Genomic DNA, 27,696 nt, shown 5'->3' with positions numbered 1-27,696 from the left:
GCCCCAGAAGACTTCTATTAGTTCTTGATTGAAGAATGCTTCTGTCACTTTCAATCCCCTGGTCGACTATCTGTTGGATGGGCTGGGCGGGTTCTGCTTGGCCTAAGTGGAAGAGATTGCACAGCAGTACATCGGAGAACCACCTGAAAGAGCTAGAGATGGTGAGGAAGCAAGTACCCAGTGGGTTAGTCCTCTATGGTATATCTCCGACAGCAGGTGGGAATTAGAAAAAATATCCTCTTAGATGTGACAGTTCCAATCCAGTACTACTCGCAGTTTCCCACAACTCTGACCTATATGTGAGCTTTTCTAGGCCTCAGAGAGTACTGTAGGTCGTTTGTGGCCAACAATGGGACCTTAGTTGTCCCTTTGACAGCCCTAACCTTTAATTAGCAGCCAAGAAAGATGATCTACTGAGGCATGTCAGAGAGCCTTGGATGACCTGAGGGCCAAACAGTACATTGCACCAATCGTGAAGGTCTCTAACAGTGAGCCATTCATCATTCAATCAATGCTTCTGATAAGAAAGTTGAAACAGCCCTCGCCCAGCTTAGTGAGAAGGGCAGGGAGAATCTGATTGTCTTAAATAGACACAGGTTACTGCCTAGAGAGCAGAACTAGACTGCCAATGAAAAGAATAAATTGCCATAACTCCTGCAGTTTCAGCCCTTGTATGGTACTAGTTTGTAGTCTAGACTTTTCAAGTGGCTGATGACTATGAAAGTGTAGAATCTCAAGATGCTTAGGTGACAGATCTCTTTGCATAAATTAGGTTACACAGTGGAGCACAAAGCATGTTTAAACATGGGACTGCAAGTGGATTTTCCTGCCATTTATCCCAACACAATGACAGGGCTTCTGCAACAGTTGATTAGGTCTTCAGACATTTGGAAAGAGGCAGGGCGTCTTCATGTCTTGAGATGAAAAAGATCAGCTGCATGGTTTAGGAGTGTGTGCACACTTGGATTATGTTCCCAATAACAGTTTTCTGCTGTTTTGTTTTTAATGTTCACCTTTGCACATGATAATCCTGCATGTTTGCTGAGTGTTTTTGTGACTCGCTCCGGGGATCTGTGGTCTAGAGGTGCACACCAGGTGTGCCCTCCTTTTCAAGCATGACTACTGTCAGATCCCTGGGTTATAGAAGTCTGATAGTGGTGGCAGTAACACATTTTACTAGCAGGGCAGGTCTTTTAGCTGTCCCCTGTATGGGGGAGATGCCTACTTGCTCCTTTAATAACCGCTTTCAAACAGGGATGAAACTGTCAGGCAACGTACACAATTAGAATACAGCAAAACTCTGCCTGAAGGTGCAAGTCTGACATGTTCTTATGGAGAAGGTGCTCACACTGACACTTGCAGCATCCTATACTTATAGTATCCTTTTCATTGAGAGTGTGTAGGTGTCTGAACTACACCTGGACCTCAATGCTGTAAAATATATTGTCTGTAGTGTTGATACGACTTGATACCAATGACCCAAACCAAATTCTAACAGCTGATGGTGCCAACGTAAATGAAACTGACATTAAGGATTTGTTGGCTATGTCCCCAGAGGTGTTTACAGATGGTTCAGGTTTGCTGGAGGGGGTTTAAACACAAAATAATTCACAAAGTGTTGTGCTGACAGCACACAAGGCAAGAATTTTGCTATTGATTATGTAATGAACCACTACATAAAGAGATTTTGAGGCTGTCAGAAAAGGTTATAATTGAAAGCATCAAAGCTACAGAGCAACTAGGTCTGATGGTGTTGGCAAAGGAGGATAATGGAGGTTTGAGTCTCTGTGTTGACCTACGTGACTTTAATGCTGGTATCGACAAACACCTCTTCTCTGACATTGAAGAAATTATGATGTCCATTAAAAGGACAGTAATCTGTTCTTCCCTAAATTTGTCTTCACCCTACCACCAAAGTGCCCTACACCAAGACAGATATCTTCCTTTATCATACGTGCAAGGGCGTATAGGTACAAGTGACTTTGTGTCTGAGACAGTGACATTTGAGACTGTCATACCACATCAGTTCATAGGTCTCCCAAACATATTTGGTCTTTGGCACAAACAGTTTGGTCTTCGACACAAACAAGAAGGTGCAGAATACAGCTCTCAATACAGTGTTGGACAATTTAAAGGAGAATGGATTGACTATAAAAAGGAGAAATCAAAATTGAGGTTGAAGGAGGAGATTACCCTGGACACAATTTAGATAAAAACAGAATTTGACCAAAATATAATCTAGTTAAGGGCATTGAAGAAGCCCCATCACCTTTATGCACAGGCCAATTCCTTTCTTTTTTGGATCTAGCACAATATTGTTCTATCATCATTATGATGTGAATAAAATCAAGAAAGCGTTGATTACAAAAAAAACATTTGGCACATGGGATGTCAAGTAAAATGTAAAGCGTTAAAAGTGGTGCATGAGTCTGTGTCTGCATTGAAACCATTTGACACAAATGCCGAGCATAATAGGCATGGATGAGAGTAATACAACAAATTCACTTAAGCTTAGAAAAGGGGTAGAAGTCACTTTTTAATATCTAGGCCACTGAGGGAAGCCGAAAGTTGGTATTTCGTGCTAAAGAAGGAGACATAAGCCTAATGGTGAAGAGTGAACAATTTCAGGAGAGAAGTGCAGGGAACTGAATTTGTTGTATGGATTTATCATCGTCCTCTATCAGTTATTTATCACCATAGGTGCTGCAATGGCAACTTAAAAGATTTGGACGTGGTTGCTATGAATACAAGAACACAGCTTCAGAGTAGAGTATGTGCTGGGGAAGAAAAATGTGCTGGTGGATTGTTTTTCAAGGCTGCTTTTTGTTAGTAAGACCATACTTGAGGATAGTAAGATAGATGAGTACATGGTGGTGGATATATAGTTAGTGATGTGGAGTATTATTTCAGAGGTGGAGCAGTTGTGTGGTTAAACCTGATGAAGATTTGAATGAGGTCTGTGGCTATATATCTACTTGATGGCTGAAAAGGGAAACATCAATGATGAGGGGGAGGTTCTAGGAATATCAGTGAGGTGCTATCATTAGAAGCGCTTTGGCATCTAAGAAGGAATTATTGGAGACGCATGAGGAAAAGAAAGAAGATTTTGACGTTTGACCACGAACATCACATCGGCATTAGTGCAGCAGAAGATGTGTCTGGGCTTGTATCCAGGATTAGATTATGATGTGGAGAAAACTGTTGAGATCTGCTCCTATTCTGCATAGAGCAACAAGTCCCACAGCACAGTGAGCTGTCCTCCGGTGGGGATGATCAAAGCTTAGGTTTCTTGGAGATAGCTTCGGATATTTCAAGGCCTTTTTGTACTGTAGAAGGGCTTTCCAAGTATGCCATCATTGTGGGAGATTATTTTTGGCATTGGGTTTACCAAAACTTTACTAGCCAGGTTATAATGAAGAAAGTTATTGAGTTTTTACAAGAATTATTTGTTAGTGTGAAGAGTTATTTGTTTTCTGACATTTTAGTAACTGACATTGATATATAGTTGGAGTCGAACCAGAAGAGGGAGTATTTGAGTATGAGGGGAATGAAATACATTGTCATCAGTCTACTACCCTCAAAGTAATGAGTTAGTTGAAAGATGGAATAAAGTTCTCCGCAGTATTACAGTTGGCCAATTTGAAGATGGTGATTGTCAGGTTTGTGTTTAGCACTACCCTATGATTTGATATTGGAAAGTACCTGTATGAGTTGATTTGAGATAAGAAGTCTTGGACCATGTTAAAGATGAGATGGATGGAAGCAAGAGAAGTCAGTTTTGCGATGGAAACGTATGAGGACAGCGTGAGTGGGGAAAGAAAGAGAGATTTATGCCCTCATTACAACCCTGGCGGTCGGTGGAGAAGTGGCGGTAATACCGCAAACGGGCCGGCGGTAAAAAAAAATGAAATTAGAAGCATGGCGGTGACCGCCATGCCAAACCTCCACTTCTCCACTCCGACCGCCAGGGTGGGAACGACTGCTGGGCTGGGGACTTCCGTCTCCAGCCCGGCGGCCGTCACTACACCGCCGGCGGCATCACAACCCCGCATACTGACATGGATTTGGTAGGGGTTCTGTACTGCCACGAAATCCATGGCGGTAGGCACTATCAGTGCCAGGGAATTTGTTCCCTGGCACTGATAGGGGTCTCCCCCACCCCCGCTCCCTCCCCAGAGTCCTCCCCCCCAAACCCATGACCCCCCTACCACACCCCAAAGGTGGTAGGACCCCCCCTCCTCCCCCCACAAAACATTGACACACACCCCCCACTACACGCACACTCACAAAACCTCTATACATACATGCACACACATACACACAGACATAAATGCACACATTTCCCATACACACAACACACCCCTGCATGCATACACGCACTCACACACCCCCTCTACACACTCACACCCCCATGCACACACACATGTCTTGGCGGACATTGAAAAAGACCGCGGTCTTGGCGGTCTTGAAAAAGACCGCAGAGGTCCAAATAAGGCCCTTAATGTTGTATGAAGTTGGTATGTGGGTTGGAGTAAGGCAGAGAAAAATAGCAAGGAAAGGATTACCATGACTTTTGCAGCCTCTCAGGGAAGGGTGTATGGAACAAGTACACTTTATTATTAAGTGGTATTGGCGTGGAATCGGAAGGAGGTATTGAAGCTGCCCAGAAGTTTGATGGGGAAGCGTTAATTAGTTCTTGGGTGGGAAGTTGGAGAAAGGAAGAAATGATGGGATCAAGAAAAGGTGTGCAAAAAAAGATTGACTACCAGATAGACTGAGAGGTCCTCCTGTATTGTGTCCCATGCTGTTTGCTTTTGGGTTCCATAATGGGATCAAGATTTCATTATCAGCTTTATATTGTAGATGTATTTTTGTATCTTTCTGTGCTTAGTTGTTCTGCTTAGTGTATGTATTCTTGTTTTGTTTTGGGAAGGGAGAAGTGTAGCAATCTGTGTTGAAGAACCATCAGTGTGAGAACCGTCTACAGAAGAACATTCCATACTGGAACTTTGAGGTGGCAAGTGATGCTGTGTTCTAATTGTCAGTTGGCCAATGTTTCCCTCCCTGTTTAGAAGTACTTAATAAATCTCTGTTTTGAACCTTTGCTCTTCCATCTCTGATATTCTATATCTACACATTCCTTACCTTGTGAATCTCCTCCAGGTGCCAAACTGAATCCATTAAAATTTGTAATAGCTTTTCCATGCCAGCAGGTGGTGCTGTGGCTCCAGGTTAACTCTAATATAACTAATAAGTTGATTTCATAGATCCATACGTGCTGCCACTATGTGCTCCGATGCTAATTCTCGCCCTTCTTTCCATCATGCTTTTTTGAAGCCAGAACAAGCCCAATGGATTTAAACCAATGCAATGCACAAAAACCCACCTGGTAACCTATTGACAGGACAGTAAACCCTCTTCATAGTGGAGAGACAGATGGAATCACTGAGGAATCTGTAGCTATATATAGCAGCCTCCAGAAAGACTGTTATTCAAAGTCAGTAACTTGGTTTGATTTACACAGCGCTCTTTCATCCCCAACTTGTGTCTTGGCACACACCTAAAAATACTGTAGTAGTGACTGACCAATACCTCGGGAGGCTGTAATATTTTACCATATTAAAAATACATTTTGATAGCCTTTCTAAAGATTAGATGGTTCTGTATTGGTTTGAGGCTGCGAGGGGCTCATTCCACATTTTAGGAGCTAAATATGGTCGGGCTCTTCCTCCGTACTGCACTTTATTTATTTTGGGAATTTGGAGACTGAAAGTCAGAATATCTTAAGATCTCAGACGACAGTGTTGCAATAAAAAAATGTATTATGTATTTTGTAATAAAAACCTGACAGAGCATAACTCTGAAAGCATTATATAGCTCACAGTCAAATAAAATGTTAAAAAATAAATAATTGTGGAAAGTGATTTAGTGCATCTTCCAGAGGTGGCTTACCATTTACAGTTGATTTTGTCACGTTCGCAGTTGACCATAATTCTTTCAGTTGCAGAGACAACGTCTTTGGCAACAGTTATACTTCACATACCTGTTAAATGCCCAAGGAGAATGAATGACATGCGGCATAGCATGATTGACGGTGCCACTTCAGATACAGCATTTGGGTTCCAAGCAGTGTGTTTCTTAAAACATAAACTTCAAGCTTGACCAATTTCGAAGTTACACTCAACTTTTAGGACTGCTGGATATTTCTTGTTTAATTTCTCTAGCTTGTCCAGCACAGCTGGTTATAATTGTATAAAGCTGCTTGCTAATTTCATGTCTGTTGGGTTAGAAATACTCTTACTACCCATTCACAAGATCTTCAATTTAAGCATCTAAAGGATGATGCTAAGAGTTTTAACCCTTCCATCAAAAATTTCCAGCAGTTGCAGATAGCATGAGCCAGTGATTATTTCCAATAATTACAGAAACAGCAGTTTTGCGATGGTTGGAAGTATCTCAATGATTGTTTAATCACCACACATCAAGAAGGCCAAATATTAACATCATCAGGTCTCTTTTCATTTTGAAATATGTAGCAGCCACCAGATAAAATTGAACTTCATTTGCAGCGTATAGAGTCAGTAGGGTGGCAATATCCTTTCTTAAAGTGCATTAGAGGCAAAGTAGCATAGCAGTTGTTTTTAAATCAAAAACGTGTACTGGTTCTTTGGTAGATAAAGATCTACCAAATTTGGAGTCTTTAATAGTTCAAATGTCCTCTTTATGTTGTAAAGATGACTTTACTTTATTTTCCTACAGGAATGCACTTTGCTCCATATCGCTGCCCTCAAGATATTTTTTAGTCTGGTTTGTAGTTATACCAAAAATGTAAGATGTAGCATGCTTTATATACAGACAGATTCAGGAGGTTTAATTCTGGATGAATTTAAGCTTGTGACGTTGACAGCAGTAAAGAAAAGAGATGTCTGAACATGTAATGATGTCATAATTCCAGTGACTCAATCAAGAGAGCAGGAAAGGTCTCGCATCCTATCTCAGGGCTGGTATGAAGTTAACTGTTGTGTTGAGTAATGTCTTCAACAGAGCACCGTTGAGATTGTTTGCAAGTCTTAACATTGGATATGTCAGATTGCTTGCTTTGGTGTTCAGCTCCTCCTTTTTTGATCAAGGATCTAATGTTGTTGAACCACAGGCCCAAATATTTGTATGTGCTTGCCTGGTATTTGTTTTGGCCTTTATGTACCAACTGTTCGCTGTCTTTGTCCTTACCCCAAAATGCAGCATACTTTATTTCTTAACGTTATCTTTTAAATGGTTCTCAGCACAGTATGATTCTAAGCTCTTTAATGTATGTGGCAGGCCCACGCTTGTTGGTTGAATATCTTGGTATTGTCCACACATAAATTAATAGCTGGATAGTGCTTCCTCCAACCTTGGGGAGACATGCTAACAAATATGAAGTGATGTCGGCAGCATATAGGTTAAAAAGTATTGACGGCCTTTCTTAAGGCCTCGAGTGGTCAAAAAGTTTCTAGAGAGAAACTTTCCATTGCCTAGTTTCACTTTGACCCATGTGTCTGTATAGAACAACTGGATGGCATTCAGGAGCTTTGGGTCAATTCCCTAGCCTTTTAATTTACACCAAAGAGCATCCCTATCTAAGAAACTGGCAAAGAGGTCTGTGGTCAAAAGTGATACATTCTTTTTCATGATTATGGACAGTGTCATGATGTTCTCTAATGTTCCATAATTATCTGTGAAACTTGTTTGATTCTGCTGGATTACATATTTTTCCTCAGCCTAAGACTTTAGATCATTCAGGAGTAGGCTAGTGTATTGTTTAGTCTTTACATCCAGATGTGCTATCAGACCGTAATTTGATGGGAGATGTGCGATCCCTTGATATGTAAAAGACAGAGAATTGAACCCTGCCAAGACGGCAAAATTAGCCCAGAAAAATAGCAGGCATTGTATAGTGGGTAGAGCCATGAAGCCCAACAGTTGGTGTCTGTGAACAAATGTGCTGGCAGCCTGTTGGGCCCGGGCTCCATCAGATTGTCTGTTTTTGATCTTGTCAATTACTGCTTCCATTGAACACCATGGGATTCTTACACAAGTTTAGCTTCACCAGTGTAGTGATCTTTCTCCAAAAGCTTAGTCTCTGGGTGGAATTGGGTTCATAATATAGTGGTTAAATATGCTTCTCCCATGCACTGCTACTGTTTTGTTTCCTGTTATTTATTTGTAATTTGTCAATTGAATTTAAATATGCTCGACCCTTTCTAGAATTCTTGGATTTACAGATTGACAATGTTGCCCATGCGATTTCCTTGTGGATGCCTTTGGTTTCCACACATCTCTTTTGTAGGCCCCATTCCTCGCTTTGAATGCCTCTATTTTTACTGACATTGGATAGCTGCACGTTCTATGTTGCCATTCTTTATTCAGATCTTGTTTGTTTTTCCCGTTAACTCGGCCAAGAATAAATAGGTGTGGCCCTTTCCATTAATTTTTGGGGCTTGTTGCTATTAAATTCCATTATAACTGTAATCTCGCTCCACTTTAGTGCATTGTGATAATAATCTTCCACATGTGACCCTGCCACATCCTCATTAAGTAAAAACCTCATACTGTTTAACCATTTGATTATAAAATGCTGATATTTCATTCTGTTAGCTTGTTTAGGCAGATAACTTCCCATTTTGTCCCTTTCAATCTCTCCATTCCCATCAATTTTCCTACAGTTAGATCCAAGCATGTGATATTAGTTAACAGCTCGATATTGTTAGCAAATGATTCTAATTTGTTGAAATCCCTCATCAAGTTCAAAAACCCGAAGGTCTACAAAGGTGTAATAGGTTATTTTGTGCACTCCATTTAGGTATTCTAATGGGCTTGGCTGGTGTGTCTGATGGAAATCTGCCGATCTGATAAAGACTTCTAGATGCAGATTGCATACCTTAGACGTTTACCCAAGCAACAGACTGGATCCAGAAACATTTCGAGCAGTTCTTCTATGCTGGTAGGTGTCATTGTTCGGCTTTACGCTTGCAGCATCCATAACGGCAATGACATGTGTGATGCCTATATAGGTGCCAGCCCAGTGTGCTGATATGAGTTATTTTCTTTCCTTAGTCACTTATTGACTGATTATTTTCTTGAAGTTTTGACCAAGCCTTTTTTGAGACTTTGGACCAGCTTTAGATCTTGGCAGGAGGGAATACTTTGTCACAAACGTGATGGATATCCCATCCGCTGTATTGTAATCACATTATATCCCAAGGGGATCGTAATATGGCATACGGGATATCCGTCATGTTTATGAAATCTAAATCAGGCGCTTAGTTTCTTAGTGTGCTAGGGATGTCCCTCTAAGAAACCAATGTGTTTCAGACCTTGTGGTGCCTGTCACAGACAGATGTCTGTGACAGACAGACGCCTGGTTTGCCTCTGGTGCTTTGGGCGGAACCACAACTATGAGCCCTGCGAGGACTGCTGAGACATGCACCCAGAGGCGTTGCAGGAGCACTCTTTTAAGCTCTTTGCCACCTGATGACAGCCAACCCAGCACCAGTCAAGATCCCAGTCAGAATCATCTGAGTTGAAATTGTTGGGCAAGTCCCCAAAAAAAAAGAAAAAAGACCAAGAAGTCAAAGCAATCTTTGACTTCACCACACAGTCTATGTATTAGGACGAGGCGTGGGAACGTCAAGGCCTGATCTGACACGTCCAGCGCTGAGTATGTATGTGGGTCCGTTCCATGCCTCCCAAAGTTTCCCGGAGCAGACGCGACCCCCACCCAACCCAAAGAGTTATTTCAGGCTATACACCTCATATTCTGGCGGCTTGACTCATCTGGTGCTCCTTTGGGCACCATAGGTTCAGAAGGAGCCCACACTGAATTTCCACCAGTGGGTTCGCTTTTAGCTCCAGTCGGGCCTCTTGGATCTGGTGTCTGATCCAGGGCAGCTCCGACCACAAGACCGCAACCTTCCGTGGAGTCCGCTCCGCTCCAGTGACGTCATTCCAGGCTCGTCCCCATAATCATATCTGTTCGACTTTTCATCCTTGGCGTGGTCTCCCTTAACTTTTTGCCTCTGTTCCCCAGGTTGTTGATGTGTGCTGGACTCTGATTTTGCTGTTTTTGTTACTCTGGGCACTTTACCACTGCTAACCAGTGCTAAAGTGCAAGTACTCCTTTACAAAATGTGTATGTAATTGGCTTATCCATGATTGGCATATTTGATTCACTAGTAAGTCCCTAGTAAAGTGCACTAGAGGTGCCAAGGCCTGCAGCACTGGTTGTGCCACCCACATAAGTAGCTCTGTAATCACGTCTCAGACCTGCCACTGCAGTGTCTGCAGTTTTAACTGTAAATTTGACTTGGCAAGTGTACCCACTTGCCAGGCCTAAACCTTCCCTTTTTTTTACATGTAAGGCACCCCTAAGGTAGGCCCTAGGTAGCCCCAAGGGCAGAGTGCAGTGTATGGTTAAGGTAGGACATATAGGCCCTCATTGCAACATTGGCGGTAAAAGCCGCTTACCGCTGTGCAGAAGACCGCCAACACAACGCCGCGGCCATGGAAATCCGCCACAGCTATTATGACCCATAGCTCGGAATCTGCCAAAATTCAGACACCCACACAAGTCCGCCACACCAAAGGTCAGTGATAAACTGGCGAAAACAAAACCTCCACCGTCAAGCCAACAGAAATACGCCCACACTATCACGACACATGAATCCACGCAGCGTTCTTTCAACCGCGGTATTCCATTGGCTGTACACACTGCCGCGCTCAAAATACACACACTTTTACAAAACACAGCCACATTGGACAATTCGAAATACACACACCTGATACACATACACACACCACTCCCACACACCCAATACAATATAAAACACACGCCCACATCATCCACAAACCCCTACGACCAGAATCACTGAGAGAAGGCCAGAGAGAGACACCACAAACAACTACCAAGCATCCACAGGCACACAATACCATCACCCACAGAACTTCCGCGCACCTCACACAACACACCACTAAATATCACCCCTCTTATCACTACACACACCACCCCATGGCACGGCAAAGACACCCCAGGTTCTCTGAGGAGGAGCTCAGGGTAATGGTGGAGGAAACCGTCCGAGTAGAGCCACAGCTATTCGGAGCACAGGTGCAGCACACCTCCATAACTAGGAAGATGGAGCTATGGCAAAGAATAGTGGACAGGGTCAACGCAGTGTGACAGCACCCAAGAAATAGGGATGACATCAGGAAGAGGTGGAACGACCTACGGGGAAAGGTGCGTTCCGTGGTCTCAAGACACCACCTTGCGGTTCAGCGGACTGGCGGCGGACACCCACCTCCTCCCCCACAACTAAGAACATGGGAGGAACAAGTCTTGGCGATTCTGCATCCTGAGGGCCTCGCAGGAGTAGATGGAGGAATGGACTCTGGTAAGTCAAATCTTAACTATTACATCCCCCAACCTACCTGCATGCTATCACATACCCCACCCTCGCCCTCACCCCCATCACTCCAACTCCTCACAAATGTCCCAATATCACAAACCATACATCCCAACACCAAGCCCTGCATGCAACAACAAAGCATGGACACCCATCACCAATGCATGGCCACTGCACATACCTATACACCCCCCTAAACTACCATCACACAAGGTCCCACACAGGAATGCAAGCACTGGCGTACACGGTCACCCACCTATTGCACACACAGATGTAATAAACATCCTTTTATACCCCTTCAGGACCCCTACCCAACGTCACTGGACAGGAGGCTCCAGACATGTCCACACCACCAACAGAAGAGGCCCACAGTGATGACAGCAGCTCTGTCCAACTGGATCTAGATGACCAGCCCGGCCCATCGGGGACCTCGGGACAGTCGGTTCCCCTCACACAGTCACAGGCCACCACAGAGCTTCCCCCCTCTGGAAACACCAGCACAGCACCCACCCAGCGGGCCCATACCTCTGTCCCCAGGACACGTCAATCAGCAGTGTGTCCACCACTACAGGGAACCCAGGCTAACCCACCACCCCAACAACAACAGGGACCTGGGGGCAGTGGTTATGGGCACACCGTTCAGGGGACAGAGGCCCAGGGAAACAGGGGAACTGGGAGGGCTGCTGTGCGACAGGGGGAGGACAGGCCAAGGGAACCCACTCTCCACGAGGCCCTCTCCAACATTATGGGAGCCTACCAACACTCCCAGGAGACGATGGCAACGGTACTGGCCAAGTTTCAGGAGACCCAGCGCCTGTAGGAGGAACAGTATTTGAGCTTCAGGGAGGAACTCCGATCCATCAGTTCCACCCTGGGCACCATCGTAGGGGTGCTAAAGGAAGTACTCAACACCAGGAGGGACACTGTGGCACAACAAGTGGCCCCTGACACTAGCCTGGACGATAACTGCCCACCACCTCCGCCGGCGCTAGTGGACAGGAGGCACCGCCACAGGACCACCACACCAGCACCCCAACCCCTGCAGAGGGAGAACCACCCCGCAAACGGTCCCTGAGATCCAGGACAAAGACAGAGAACGATGCCAAGACCCCCGCCAAGAAATGAGACCACCCTGTTTGTCATCCTTTTGTCCCACTTTGTCACCCTGTCCATTCTCAGACTGCCCCAGCTCCACTTCCTATGCTCATTTGTGCAATGCACCTGTGAGACTAATAGACTGGACTCTGCCATGGACATTCCTCCACCATCACCCCTCACCATTTGACAACCCCCTCCAATATTGAGCATTTAAATAAACACCCTTGAAGCACAACACAATCTGGAGTCAATCTGTGATTTCGAAATAGTGTATTAGCAATTACAGTGTCAAAATGCTCATTCAAATGTAATGTCAACATACCTATGTCACACAGCTCTAGTCCATGAGGAAACACAGCAGATGTCACACAGTGGGACCCACATCTGTGAAATCGTAAGAAAAAGTAACAACTCAGTGACCATACACTGGGTGAAAACGACAGACAGTAGAGAGGTAGTAGTGTTAAAGTACATGTAGTAGGCAGGTTTGTATTCTTACCTGTGTCTCACTGGAAGTATTGCAGGATCACAGAGGTCCTGATGTCGATAACATCATCTTCTGCTTCCTCGTCTTCACTGTCCACAGCCTCCACAGCTGCAACAACACCGCCATTTGGACCATCCTCCTGCAGAAAAGGCACCTGTCGTCGCTAAGCTAAGTTGTGAAGCAAACAGCAGGCCACGATGATCTGGCACACCTTCTTTGGTGAGTAGAATAGGGATCCACCTGCCATATGGAGGCACCTGAACCTGGCCTTCAGGACGCCGAAGGCCCGCTCTATTATCCGCCGAGTTTGCCCATGGGCGTCATTGTAGCGTTCATCTGCCCTTGTCCTGGGATTCCTCACTGGGGTCAGTAGCCATGGCAGGTTGGGGTAACCAGAGTCACCTGCAAATGGCGAGGGACAACTGTTAGACACACACTAAACTGTAGGGATATCACCAGACCCAGACAACCATTCCCACTGACTTGCTTCCAGGTGCTCACCTAATAGCCACACACGGTGCCTCTGGAGTTGACCCATCACATAAGGGATGCTGCTATTCCACAGGATGTAAGCGTCATGCACTGAGCCAGGGAATTTTGCGTTAACATGGGAGATGTAATGGTCTGCCAAACACACCATCTGCACATTCATGGAATGATAACTCTTCCGGTTTCTGTACACCTGTTCACTCCTGCGGGGGGGTACCAAAGCCACATGTGTCCCATCAGTGGCACCTATGATGTTGGGGATATGTCCCAGGGCATAGAAGTCACCTTTCACTGTAGGAAAATCCTCCACCTGAGGGAAAACGATGTAGCTCCGCATGTGTTTCAGCAGGGCAGACAACACTCTGGACAACACGTTGGAAATGGAGTACTGACAGCACCTGCACTTGAGGGGATTCCTGTGGGATGGCGGATACCTGACATCAGGTCTGGCTCCAACTGGGCTCACAGTTCCAGGATTGTGGCACGATCAAGCCTGTAGGTGATAATCACATGTGTTTCCTCCATTGTCGACAGGTCCACCAGCGGTCTGTACACCGGAGGATGCCGCCATCTCCTCACATGTCCCAGCAGACGGTGCCTATGAAGGACAACAGCGAGCACAGAGTCAACCAACTCAGAGGTACGTACCCACAGCTTAGACCGAACACTAATCATAATCCGAAAATTGGCCTGTATGAGTGATGAGGAAAGGCCTGGGTATGTGTGACACAGTTAATAATTAAGCCATTTGGGCCCCTGAAATGGCGGCTGCCTGACCTGTAAAGTGGGACAATGGGATGTGATGTAACTGCGCTGGCGTTGTACACCGTCGCGGTAGGCGGTCGAAGACCGCGGTGCAATTCTGCATTGGTTAACATTGGACCCTATGGGTCCCAGGAGCCAATGACGATGTACGCCGGCGGTGACGGTACGCACCGCCGCGGACGTGACCGCCATTTACTATCTGTTCAATCACTCGATACCTGATCTTCTACAGTAGAGGACCTACACTGCATGTGCTGCTGTGACCTCGGTCTGGAAGAGACAATGGCTTGTGCGTCTGGGGAAAGGGCCCCTGCCTTCACATCGGAGGAGTTGGAGAAACTTGTGGATGGGGTCCTCCCCCAGTACATGCTACTCTACGGTCCTCCAGACAAACAGGTAAGTACACTGGGAGCATGCTGTATGGGCTATGCCAGTGTGGGGTGGGGTGGATGAAAGATGGGGAGGGGAGATTGAGGCGTGCATGAAACGACGGTGAGTGCATGTGCCACATGGCAAGGGTAGGGATGGGGGCCAATGACTGTGATGGTGCAGTTGGTAATAACATTTCTTTTCCCCATGTACAATTCATGTAGGTCAGCACCCACCAGAAAAAGGATATTTGGTGTGCCATCACCAAGGAAGTCCGGACCCTGGGGGTCCACCACAGACTGAGCACCCACTGCCGTAATAGATGGGAGGACATTCGCTGCTGGAGCAAGAAGACGGCGGAGGTCCAGCTGGGGATGGCCTCCCAACGTGGGAGGGGTGCCCGCCGCACCATGACCCCCCTGATATTCAGGATCCTGGCGGTGGCATACCCGTTGGATGTTACCCGGTGGCATACCCGTTGGATGGGCGCTTGAGGGCATTACAGCAGCCACAAGGGGTGAGTACACTCTAATTCTGCTGATTTTGCGCGCAGTGGAAGTGTATGGGTGGGGGAGGTGGGCTGTGGGTTTCCCTAGGCCAGGGCGAGTGTGCTAGTTAGGTCCCCTTGTTCTGGCAGACCATGTGGCACCCCACACCACCTGTGTACAGTGCCAAGTTCACCTAGTCAGGCTCCTGTGTCATCCATGTGTGCAGATGTCAGCCCTAGCCTTGTAGGCCATGTCCCAGGGATTGAACAGTGGATCCCAAGTGCGCGGCGTAGTGCAGGGGGCTTCTGTGTCTGTCGTGTCCGCCAACAGTAGCGGTAATGCATGCACTCAACATGTCTTTCTTCTGTCGTCCCGCCCCCCCCCCCCTTTTGTGGTCTCCCTGTTCTTGTGTGCATTAGTATCATCAGGCGGAGGAGCAGTGGCACCGGAGCAGGAGGGAGCTGCATCCCACATGGCCCTGGAGGGCTAGACTACGGACTCAGAGTTCACCAGTGGGACGGAGGGCGAGGGGAGATCCACGGCGGGGACAGGAGCTGACACCAGTGACACGGACTCGTCCTCTGATGGGAGCTCCCTTGTGGTGGAGGCACCATCTGTGCCCCCCGAATCTACAGGTACAGCCGCCACCCCCCTACCAGCACCGCCCTCCCAGCAGCCCCTCAGCCTTTGCCCCGTGCCCGCTCACTCAGGAGGGTGGGCATCACCTTCGCCCCAGGCACCTCAGGCCCTGCCCCAGTCACCCCTGCTGCCCTCATGAGGAGGCCATTGACCTCCTCAGGTCCCTCACTGTTGGGCAGTCTACCATTTTGAATGCCATCCAGGGTGTAGAAAGGCAGTTGCAACAAACAAATGCATTCCTGGAGGGCATTCATTCTGGTCAGGCGGCCCTTCAGCGAGCTTTTCAGACTCTGGCCTCAGCACTGATGGCAGCCATTGTCCCTGTGTCTAGCCTCCACCCTCCAACTTCCTCCATCCAGACCCAATCCCCTATACCTCAGCCTATCCCAAGCAAACCTTCAGACCAGCATGCACACACCTCAACACACAAGGGAAGCTCAGGCAAACATAAGTACCACACATCCCACAGGCACTCATGGAAGCATCACACACATGCAGACACACCAATATCCACTGTCTCCACTTTGTCCCCCTCCTCCTCGTCTCCCTCCTCCCTTCCAGTCTTGTCTACACTCACACCTGCATGCACTACATCTACAGCCACCACTTCCATCACCAGCACACCCACCACCACACCCCGCTCATGTGCAGCCACCACCCCCACTACCATTCACACGTCCCCTGTGCCCTCTCCCAATGTGTCTGTGACGCCCCCTCCCAAGATACACAAACGCAGGCACACATCAACCCAACAGCCATCCACCTCACGACAGCCTCCAGCGCATGCACCTTCACCCAAAGTCACCAAACGAACACCTCCTACAAACACAATCTCTTCCTCCACTCCCAAACCCCCTCCAGCTACCCGTCCCAGTGTTCCCAAGAAACTTTTCCTGTCCACCCTTGACCTCTTTCCCTCACCTCCCCCACCCCGTCCGTCTCCTAGGGCCCGACTCTCCAGGTCCCAACCTAGCACCTCAGCCACAACATCTCTGGGACCAGAGGTGCCTGTAGTCACCAGAATCTGGAGTGCACCGGCCACCAGGGCAGCCAGTGTGGCACGGAGCCACAGCACGGACAGTCCCCCACTTGTCAAGCATCAAAAGTTGGCCAGTGCCCGTCGGGAGAGGGGGAAGACTCCAGCCACCAAAGCTGCTCCCAGGGGTACAGGTAGGAGCGTGGAGTCAGCTGCGACACCTTCCAAGGTGGGGAAGGCCCACAAGAAAGTCAGCGAATCTGGGAAGAGCAGCATGGCAGAGAAGACCGCCATCATCCCCGCTGCCCAGGAGGCCACCGCCAGCACCAGCCCTGCTGCCCAGGACAGGACCGCCAGACCAGCCCTGCTGCCCAGGACAGGACCGCCAGACCAGCCCTGCTGCCCAGGACAGGGCCGCCAGACCAGCCCTGCTGCCCAGGACAGGGCCGCCAGACCAGCCCTGCTGCCCAGGACAGGGCCGCCAGACCAGCCCTGCTGCCCAGGACAGGGCCGCCAGACCAGCCCTGCTGCCCAGGACAGGGCCGCCAGACCAGCCCTGCTGCCCAGGACAGGGCCGCCAGACCAGCCCTGCTGCCCAGGACAGGGCCGCCAGACCAGCCCTGCTGCCCAGGACAGGGCCGCCAGACCAGCCCTGCTGCCCAGGACAGGGCCGCCAGACCAGCCCTGCTGCCCAGGACAGGGCCGCCAGACCAGCCCTGCTGCCCAGGACAGGACCGCCAGACCAGCCCTGCTGCCCAGGAGGCCACTGCCAGCACCAGCCCTGCTGCCCAGGACTGAACCGCCAGCACCAGCCCTGCTGGGCCAGACGGGACCGCCAGCACCAGCTCTGCTGGGCCAGACGGGACCGCCAGCACCAGCCCCGCTGGGCCAGACGGGACCGCCAGCACCAGCCCCGCTGGGCCAGACAGGACCGCCAGCACCAGCCCCGCTGGGCCAGACAGGACCGCCAGCACCAGCCCCGCTGGGCCAGACAGGACCGCCAGCACCAGCCCCGCTGGGCCAGACAGGACCGCCAGCACCAGCCCCGCTGGGCCAGACAGGACCGCCAGCACCAGCCCCGCTGGGCCAGACAGGACCGCCAGCACCAGCCCCGCTGGGCCAGACAGGACCGCCAGCACCAGCCCCGCTGGGCCAGACAGGACCGCCAGCACCAGCCCCGCTGGGCCAGACAGGACCGCCAGCACCAGCCCCGCTGGGCCAGACAGGACCGCCAGCACCAGCCCCGCTGGGCCAGACAGGACCGCCAGCACCAGCCCCGCTGGGCCAGACCGGACCGCCAGCAGCTGAGTCACTGCAAAGGACCCCTCCGCCACAAGCACCGCTGAACAGGGTTCTGCCACCACAAGCACCGCTGAACAGGGCTCTGCCACCACAAGCACCGCTGAACAGGGCTCTGCCACCACAAGCACCGCTGAACAGGGCTCTGCCACCACAAGCACCGCTGAACAGGGCTCTGCCACCACAAGCACCGCTGAACAGGGCTCTGCCACCACAAGCACCGCTGAACAGGGCTCTGCCACCACAAGCACCGCTCACAAGCACTGCTGAACAGGGCTCTGCCACCACAAGCACTGCTGAACAACTGCTGAACAGGGCTCTGCCGCCACAAGCACTGCTGAACAGGGCTCTGCCGCCACAAGCACTGCTGAACAGGGCTCTGCCGCCACAAGCACTGCTGAACAGGGCTCTGCCGCCACAAGCACTGCTGAACAGGGCTCTGCCGCCACAAGCACTGCTGAACAGGGCTCTGCCGCCACAAGCACTGCTGAACAGGGCTCTGCCGCCACAAGCACTGCTGAACAGGGCTCTGCCGCCACAAGCACTGCTGAACAGGGCTCTGCCGCCACAAGCACTGCTGAACAGGGCTCTGCCGCCACAAGCACCGCTGAACAGGGCTCTGCCGCCACAAGCACCGCTGAACAGGGCTCTGCCGCCACAAGCACCGCTGAACAGGGCTCTGCCGCCACAAGCACCGCTGAACAGGGCACCGCCGCCACAAGCACTGCTGCCTATGACACCGCTGCAACAAGCACTGCTGCCTATGACACCGCTGCAACAAGCACCGCTGGCCCATGAGCGCCAAGGGCACTGACGCTACTTAGTCCGTCACGAGCAGGATAAAGCACTCTGGGCACAAAGCCCCCTCCAGAACCAGTGGAGTATCACATCCACTACCTCTGTCCTTGGCAGGATGAAGCACTCTGGGCACAATGCCCCCTCCAGAACCAGTGGAGACTGTTATCCACTTGAGAGACTGTGGCTTTGCACTCCCCAGGATGGAACAGTGGGCAAACCACCCGCTGTAGAGACTTGAGAGACTGTGGCTTTGCACTCCCCAGGGTGGAACAGTGGGCAAACCACCCACTGTAGAGACTTGAGAGACTGTGGCTTTGAACTCCCCAGGATGGAACAGTGGGCATGTGGCCCCCTCGTGGATTTGGCGTTGTGCACTCACCCGGCTGAGGTGCCCCCCCTTTCCCTTCCCCCTGAGATGCCTGTTTTATTGCTATCTGATGCCTGTGCAGTGTTCTCTATCATGTTCGGGGATTGAGTGTCGGCCTCGCCCATACCGTGTGGGCCCAGTGTTCCACGGACTTCAATGGAGCACTACCTGGACTACTATTCTTGGTGTATATTTTGTTTATAGTATATATATATATATATATATTTTTGCGTACTGGATTTTAATATATTACAATGGTTACACTAATTTCCTTTTGTCCTTGCATTCATCCCATGGGGGCTGGGGGTGTAACTGTTATGTATCATGCTGTATTAGTGTGTGTGTTGTCGTGGGTGAGGTTGGGGGTGTTGCATGTTTCGTGTGTGTGTCCCTGTTTTTTCCCTCCCCCCTCCCCTGTGTCGTAGGTGCAGTACTCACCGTGGTCTTCGCCGCCGTCGTTCATGCTCCTGATAGAGGAGCAAGAAGATAAGGGCTGGCAGGATGTGGAGTTCGGGTTCCATGGCGTCCGGATTCCTCGTGGGGTGTGTAGAGGTGAGCGTTTTCCCTTTGAAGTCCTGTTTCCGCTGTGTTTTTGTTTGCGGTGAATCCGCCCCGGAAAATGTGGCGGATTGGTAGGTTGTGATACTGTGGGCGGTACATTGTCTTCCGCCTATCTGTTGGCGGTGACCGCCAAGCTGTTTGTTTGTACCGCCGTGGCGGTCGGAGTGTTAAAGTGGCTGTCTTTGTTGGCGGTTTCCGCCACGGTCATGATTCCATTTTTTTTTCCACCGGCCTGTTGGCGGTCTTACTGCCTCTTTAACACCAACCGCCAGGGTTGTAATGACCACCATAGTAATGTGTTTTGTATGTCCTGACAGTGAAATACTGCTAAATTCATTTATCACTGTTGCAAGGCTGTCCCTCTCATAGGTTAACATGGGAGCTACCTTTAAAAGAGATTAAAGTGTAGATTCCCTTTGGGAGCGGATGGACATGCGGAGTTTGGGGTCTCTGAGCCCACAATACATCTTTTAGTAAAGTTGATTTAAGATTGTGTGTTTCAAAATGCCACTTTTAGAAAGTGAGTATTTTCTTGCTTATACCATTTCTGTGACTCTGCCTGTTTGTGGATTCTCTGTCTGGGTCAGTTTGACAGTTGGGCGGGTTGCACCTCACACGAGACAGTGATACAAAGGGAGCTGGGGTGTAGTCTGCCTTTCCTGATGAACCAACTGTGCTAGGAGGGAGAGGAGGGGTGGTCACTCACACTTGAAAGGGCTGTGCCTGCCCTCACACAATGCAGTCTCCAACCCCCTGGTGAGTGTCTGGGGCCTGGCCTTGGCAAGGCAGGATTTCATATGCAAGAGAGACTTTGCTTTGAAGTAGGCCTACTTCAAAGGAGAAATTGGTTATGAGAAGGGCACCCAAAACTACAAACTTTAGAGCACTTCTGGAAACAAGAGGATTCTCTGCCTGGAGAAGAGCTGAAAAGTTGAGGAAGAAGAGCTGCCCTGCCTGTGACTGTGCTTTGTGTAGCTATCCTGCAGTTGCTTCTTTTGCCTGAGTAACAGTGCGCTAACAGTGTTAGTGTGTGTTTTAAACTACATAAAGACTCTTTTTGCTTTTAATTGATAACTTGACTTGCGTATTGTGGGTTTTTGTCATTTTGGTCTTGTTTTGTTTAGATCAATATTTTCTATTTTTCTAAACCTGTGTTGTGTCATTTTGTAGTGTTTTCATTAAGTTACTGTGTGTGTTGGTACAAATACATTACACCTAGCACTCTGAAGTTAAGCCTACTGCTCTGCCAAGCTACCAAGGGGGTAAGCAGGGGTTAGCTGAGGGTAATTCTCTTTTACCCTGACTAGAGTGAGGGTCCTTGCTTGGAAAGGGGGTAACCTGACTGCCAACCAAAGACCCCGTTTCTAACAATATCTAACTGAGATATGAAGCGGAATAGGCATCTACCGACACTGACTCTGGTGCCGGCCAGAACCATGCATTCTGAGTTGGAGCCAGTGCCTTTTTTGTTCTCAAAACCTTTAAGGTTACCTTAACCCCTTATATGAGCCCGAGGACAACTGGTGCAAGGAACTAGAGGATGCCATTGGTTTGGACACCTCACCAAGCACTGGCTTGATCTCTTCTCCCACTGTGACCTTTTTTTTTGTTTCAGCAGTGGTGTACTGGGCAGCTGAGGTCCTGGACCTTCAGCTGTCCTTGGTGGCAGTCAAGATGAATGTCTTCACATAGGTGCTTCAGCTGGGAGTTGCCCCCTTTGAACCTTTCCTCCCCTTTAATGAAGGCCTTACGGACATCCTGCTTGGGGCCTGATCCAAGCCATACACAGGGTTTCCTGTGCAAAGGACAATCGCCCACTACCATTGCCCCACTCTGGGGATCCCAGTTTCCTCACCCAGCACCCCACCTCAGAGAGGTTGGTGGTCCATGCCTCCACCTCAGAAGTCAACCCTGGCCCGTTCCCTATCAGTCCAATGGATAGGGAATCCAAAAGGTCTATCACTTCAGTCAGTGAACACTGCGTGTCTTTTGGGCCGATACACCCACTCAGTTTTGGATTTGGTAGCACAAGTGCTGCACATGGTCTCTGAGGGGGCCACACCATAGTGTCACGGGTAATTACATGTGGCAGAGACACAGCAAAGTTCAATATTTGCTGCATACTGGATGTGACAGACCCGCTAGGCAGAGCTATTGTGTCATGAGTGGCATTAAGCCACCACACAGGGTTGAGAAACATTGGCTTTTTAGGGGATGTCCAAGCTTCCTTTAAGGACATGCCCTTCGATGACTCCCACCTCTTTGGCGAAAAGGCAGAGACTACGCTAGAGCCTTTTAAGGACAGCCAAGCTACTGCCAGGTCATTGGGCTTCTGCACGGCCCCCCTGCCAACCCTAGTCTGCCTTTTGCCTATTCCATGGGTATGGTAGGGGCTACTAGCTGTGTCCATCCCTGCCCATGCACCAAGGGCAACATTCTTCTCAGCCTTCTTGTTGCTGTGGACGTGGCTCCCAAAGACAATGTGGGACCACCCAGTCTGCCTCTCCACCGGCAGCCGCAGCCTCCAAACCCTTTTACTTTGGCCTCATACCACCACGGGCACCCAGTGGGTGGCAGGATATGCCATCACCTGCCCTAGTGCCAATCTATAACATCAGGCAAGTGGGTACTTCAGATCATCTAACCGGTTTACTCCTTTCACTTTTTGAAAATCCCACCACCCATGCCACCTTCTGACGACAGGCTGACAGAGAACCACCTCTCTCTCCTCTGTCAGGAAGTATAGGCTCTTTAGGGAAAAGGAGCCATCAAGAGGGTCCCGGCATCATAAGTAGTTCATGGTTGCTATTCCTGCTGCTTTCTCGTGCCCAAAAATGATGGAGGCCTTCATCCTATTCTAAGCCTGCACCTGCTCTACTTCTTCCAGAAGAAGGAGAAGTTCATATTAGCTCAGGTCCTGTCTGCCTTCATTCCGAGAAATTGAATGGTAGCGCTGGAATTGCAGGATGTCTACTTCCATAACCCCATCCAGCTTGCCCACAGGCGTTACCTGTGGTTCACGGTGGTCCATAACCACTTTCAGTCCCTGTTCTCCCCTTTGGCCTCACCAGCACCTCTCGAGGGTTAATCAAGGTGAATGCAGTGGTTGTAGCACATCTGTGGAGGTTAAAGGGTCTAGCTTTCCCCTATATCGATGACTGGCTGTTCAAGGCTGGCTTGCTCCAGGCAATCGTCTCTCACCTCCAGACTATGGCAGACCTCTTGCCATTGCGGGAGTTCACTGTCAACTGTGGTGGTGTCACACCCGACTTCCTCACAGACCCTCCCTTTTATCTGAGCTGTTGTGGACACAGTGCAGTTTTGGATCTATCCTCCCGAACAGTGAGTCCAAGATATTCAGGTTATGATTCTGATGTGTCAAACTCTATCCTGGATTTTTGTGAGACTGACTCTCAGGCTGTTGGGCCTCATGGCCTCCTGCATCCCACTGGTAACACATGCCTGTTAGGCATAGTGGGTGCAGCATCAGGGAAATCTCTCTGGCCTGGTTTAGATCTCAGAGGGAACTTCATGAGACCTACAGTGGTGGCTGATGAATTGCAATCAAGTCAGCAGCAGGCCTCTCTCCTTTCCTGAGAAGGGTCTGCCAATGCGTCACTCTTGGGTTGAGGCAGAGATTAGAGGTCTTGTTGGACCGGGGGGCTACCCGACTGGTAAAAAAATCCTTTCATCCTTTGATCAAGGGAAGGCGAGTGCAGGTGTTCAGGACAACACCACTGCCATGTGGTACTGCAACAAACAGGACAAGTGGGGTTGTGGATCCTGTGTGAAGAGGCTATGCCCCTCTGGACTTGCCTGAAACATCAGGGCATTTACCTAGTGGTTCAATATGAGGTGGGCTGTTTGAACGCTAGAGGGGACAAACAGCCTTCAATGCCTTGCGGGTCAAAAAAAGGCATCACCGTCCAGAGAATAATGGGGAGAATCTTGGTTAGATATGTTTGCTACTGCCGAAAACATGCAGTGTCAGCGCTTCTGCATGCTAGAATTTCCAAGGCAGCTCTCGCTCAGATACGCTTTTTGTGTGTAGTGGAGTTCAGGCCTCTTGTACGTCTTTCTGCCGATACCAGTCCTGCCCAGTGTTCTCGAGAACATCTGGAACGACTCCCAGATTCCCTCTGCCAACCCTGCAGAGAATTTGACATCTGTTAACATCTCTGTATGGAGTTGCCACAGTGGCACTCTAGGGAGTACCCTCTCAGTGACTATGCTCATTATATTGAGGAGTGATCCGATAGATATGTCACCCCTGTGTAGTTAAACACATAGCCGGACTGTACTAGGATGTTATCTAGCCTACTGTATGTACCCTAGGCAGGTGTGTGTGGGTGTGTGTGTGTGTAGCATGCATATGTTTTGGTTTTCTGCTTCACTAGTCTCCAAAGGTCCACCAAACCCAAGCCAGACATCGGCCTCACCAATGAGTAATTTGTGTGGTTTAATTGCTTGTTTGGGTGGATGTCTGTCAAGGCCCCTATGTAATATACAATTAAAGTCAACTTCCCAGATTATATCTGCAGGCAGTTATGGAGAAACCTTCGGACAAAGTCCAAGAGAAAAACGTCCTTGTCCACATTAAGGGCATGCACATTACCACACCTATATTATGCAAATTCAGTGTCCTAGTCACTATTAGGTATCTGCCCTCTTCATCTACCACCAGGTCACGAAGGAGCAAGACTCCAGGCACCTCGCAAACTAGCATCCCCTTGCATATCTGGAACAGGTGGGTGTGTATACTTGACCCCTCCATTTCTTATATACCTAGTGATATGCATCCCACTTAGTCTCCTGTAGCAGTGATATGCAAATCCCATAACTTCTGAGGTAACAACAGTATGTGGTGACACTATATGGGGTTATTTAAGCCCCGGATATTTCTGGTAATCATTTTATATATGCCTGCTATGTTATCCTCTGTGATGGTGCCCTCTGCGCTCCACTGTGGTGTGTCATCCTCTGCCTTCTTGTCCTGATCCAAAAAACCTGTGATCTCATTGTGGACATGGAACTCTAGAAAACTTCCACAACTCCCCACTACCATAATCGAGTAGTGTTATGTGTCCCTCTCAACTGCCCCAACCATATATAGGACAGCAGGGAAATCAGTAACACCACCCTCCTAAACAATAAGAACAAACCATTTGGTTGCACTGTGGAGGAGCACCTCCCTTCAGCGGCCACTCCACCCCCACACGCATTTGCAGAGGACCAGGGTGTGCTAATCCTGGCCATGCCGCACTCAGCCCTCTGCCAGCAAGGGATGCATCTTACTAAATCGTTGTTGAAGTTACAGTTTAACCCCTCAGCTGCTACCCCTACTCCCATATTTAAACATTAAATCACACTAAAGTGCTGAGAAACACAATAGCTCCAACTAGGGCTATCACAGCATTGTTGATGGAGTCGTTCCCAATAATCTGCCGCCACAGGCATCGGTTGCGATGCGTCAGTCCTTTCTGACCCGGCGGGTCGATGGATACAGTCGGTCTAGATGTGATGTGTCAACTTCATGGCATCGCAGTGACCCTGCGTGACGTCAGCGGTGTCACAACAATGTCGGACATGCGTTGCAGGCGGCGGTCATTGCGTGCAGCGATATCCATGTAGCGGGAGAAGGCTGCGGCGTCGGTGCTGGCATCGCTGAAGTCGTTCCTAGCGTCTCTAAAGTTGTTTCTGGAGTCGCTGAAGTCAGAAAACTAGCTGAGAGCTAGTGGGTGGAGTCTTTGCTGTCCCTGAGACTTCAAAGCAGGAGACAAGCTCAATCCAAGCCCTTGGAGAGCACTTTTTGGGAAGGCCGATTCCTTTCAGCAAAGTTAGATGCCGGCAGGGCAGCAGTCCTTCTCAGCAAAGCAGTCCAGATGAATCCTTAGGGCAGCAAGGGAGCTCCTCTGACAGAGTTCATGTGTAGATCCAGAAGTGTCTGATTTGGTGGGGTGAGAGACCCAGTTTATATATCCAAAATGCCTTTGAAGTGGGGGAAACTCAAAGAGTGATTTTGAAGTGCCTAAGTTCCCCTTTCAGCCCAGTCCTCTCGGCCAGAATCACTCTGGGGACGTGTGGGGGGCAAGGGGTGTGGGGGGGGTTTTATCAGTCCTTTGTGTGAGGGCAGGCCACTGGCCTTTGAAATGTAAGTGTGAGCCCCTCCATGCATCCTGCCTAGGAAGGCCCATTCAGTATGCAGATAAATGCAGATGTGACAGAGTGTCCTACGTTTATGGTTGTCTTGGTGGAATGTGCAAGGGAAGCTGTCAATCTGCACAGACCAGATGCGGATTGGAAACTGGCTGTAAGGCACAGATAGCAGTAAGTGCAGAGAAATGCCCACTTTTTACAAGTGGCATTTCTAAAATAGTAATATTAAATCCAACTTCACCAGTAAGCAGGATTTTTTATTACCATTCTGTCAATACCAAACAAGACATGACTACTCCTTCCAGATTATGATCTACCACTTAAGAGTATTTGAGGGCTGTTCTAATTCCTATGAGAGGAGCAGGTCTCACAGTAGTGGAAAACAAATTTGAGTTTTTCACTACCAGGACATGTAAAACGCATATGTACATGTCCTGATTTTACCTACATAACACCCTGCCCTATGTGTTATGTGGGACCTACCTTAGGGGTGACATATATGTAGAAAAAGGGTAGTTTAGGGCTAGGCAAATAGTTTAAGTGCCAAGTTGAAGTGGCAGTGAAACTGCACACACAGGCCTTGCAATGGCAGGCCTGAGACATGGTTAAGGGGCTACTTATGTGGGTGACACAATCAGTGCTGCAGGTCCACTAGTAGCATTTTATTTACAGGCCCTGGGCACATGTAGTGCTCTTCTTCTTCTTGTGCTCTTTACTAGGGACTTGCAGGTAAATTAAGTATGCTATTTGGGTAGGAACCAATGTTACCATGTTTAGGGGAGGGAGCGTATGCACTTTAGGACTGGACAGCATTAGTAAAGTGCGCAGAGACCTAAAACCAACAAAAACAGAATCAGAAAAATGGAGGAAGGGAGGCAGGCAAAAAGTTGGGGGATGACCACCCCAAGGCTGTCAGGCTCCTTTACGTTTTCCCAGATAATGTATCCACACCCAATGTGATTTTTTCTTTTTCAACACACTGGAGATTCTAAAGTTCACAGGGTTTGTGGATTCCCCTAGATGGAACAGAGAAAATAGGCAAAATATGCAAACATTTGAGGTTTTATGTGAATAATAGGGAAAAAGTGCTCCAAATAAGTCTATTTTTCCCCTAAAAATGGCATCCACCAACAGTTTGCTGTACTAAAGTCACCATCTTTCCAACTTTCAGGAACCTGCAGAGCTGATTCAAAAAAACTTATTTTTTTTACCAGAGTTTTGGCATTTTTCTAAGAGGTACCCATGTTCCATATTTTGTGTGCTCTCAACCTTCTTCCAGTTTGTGGTAGAAACCAGTGTAAAACCTATGGTTGATCCAGAAATGATTTATAGATTTCTGAAAAGTAGACACACTTCTGAATTTAACAGGGGATCATATGTGTAGCTCCCTCAAGGTTTTCTCAAGGAAAAAACAGTTGAAAAAAAAAAAAATATATATATATATATATATATATTGACAATAAGTGGGAAAAATACGGGCATTTGTGACAACATTTTCATCTGTAACATTTTTTCACTATGGTGGATTTACAAAAGCCATATACCATTACGACCGCTAGACCCTTCTGGTTGTGGCCATGTATAGAGGTTTGTAGGCTGTCCAAGAACCTGAGGTACCCAAAGCCAACAACTGAGCGGCACCATTCAATATATTTTTATTTAGTACAGAGTATAGACTAATTCATATACCAAAATAGGCAGAGTGAAAAATGAGTATCAAGGAAACCTATGCATTTCAGAAATCAGCACAAGATTTGGAATTGAGA

The 27,696-nt window shown here is 48.7% G+C and overlaps 1 protein-coding gene across 2 annotated transcripts in view; it reads left to right on the top strand.

The window, feature by feature from the left end:
• LOC138301898 (uncharacterized) overlaps window positions 1-27,696 on the top strand; it is a 187,769-nt gene that overhangs the window by 18,727 nt on the left and 141,346 nt on the right. For both annotated transcript variants that reach the window (XM_069242377.1, XM_069242378.1), the window contains exon 2: window positions 8,843-8,983. In XM_069242377.1, the coding sequence (XP_069098478.1) occupies window positions 8,906-8,983 (78 nt within the window). In that variant the 5' untranslated portion in view covers window positions 8,843-8,905. The remainder of the gene's footprint in view (window positions 1-8,842; window positions 8,984-27,696) is intronic.

This window comes from Pleurodeles waltl, chromosome 6 (assembly GCF_031143425.1).
Source record: "Pleurodeles waltl isolate 20211129_DDA chromosome 6, aPleWal1.hap1.20221129, whole genome shotgun sequence".
Taxonomy (NCBI): Eukaryota; Metazoa; Chordata; class Amphibia; order Caudata; family Salamandridae; genus Pleurodeles; species Pleurodeles waltl.
This window is presented reverse-complemented; position numbering and strand designations above follow the sequence as displayed.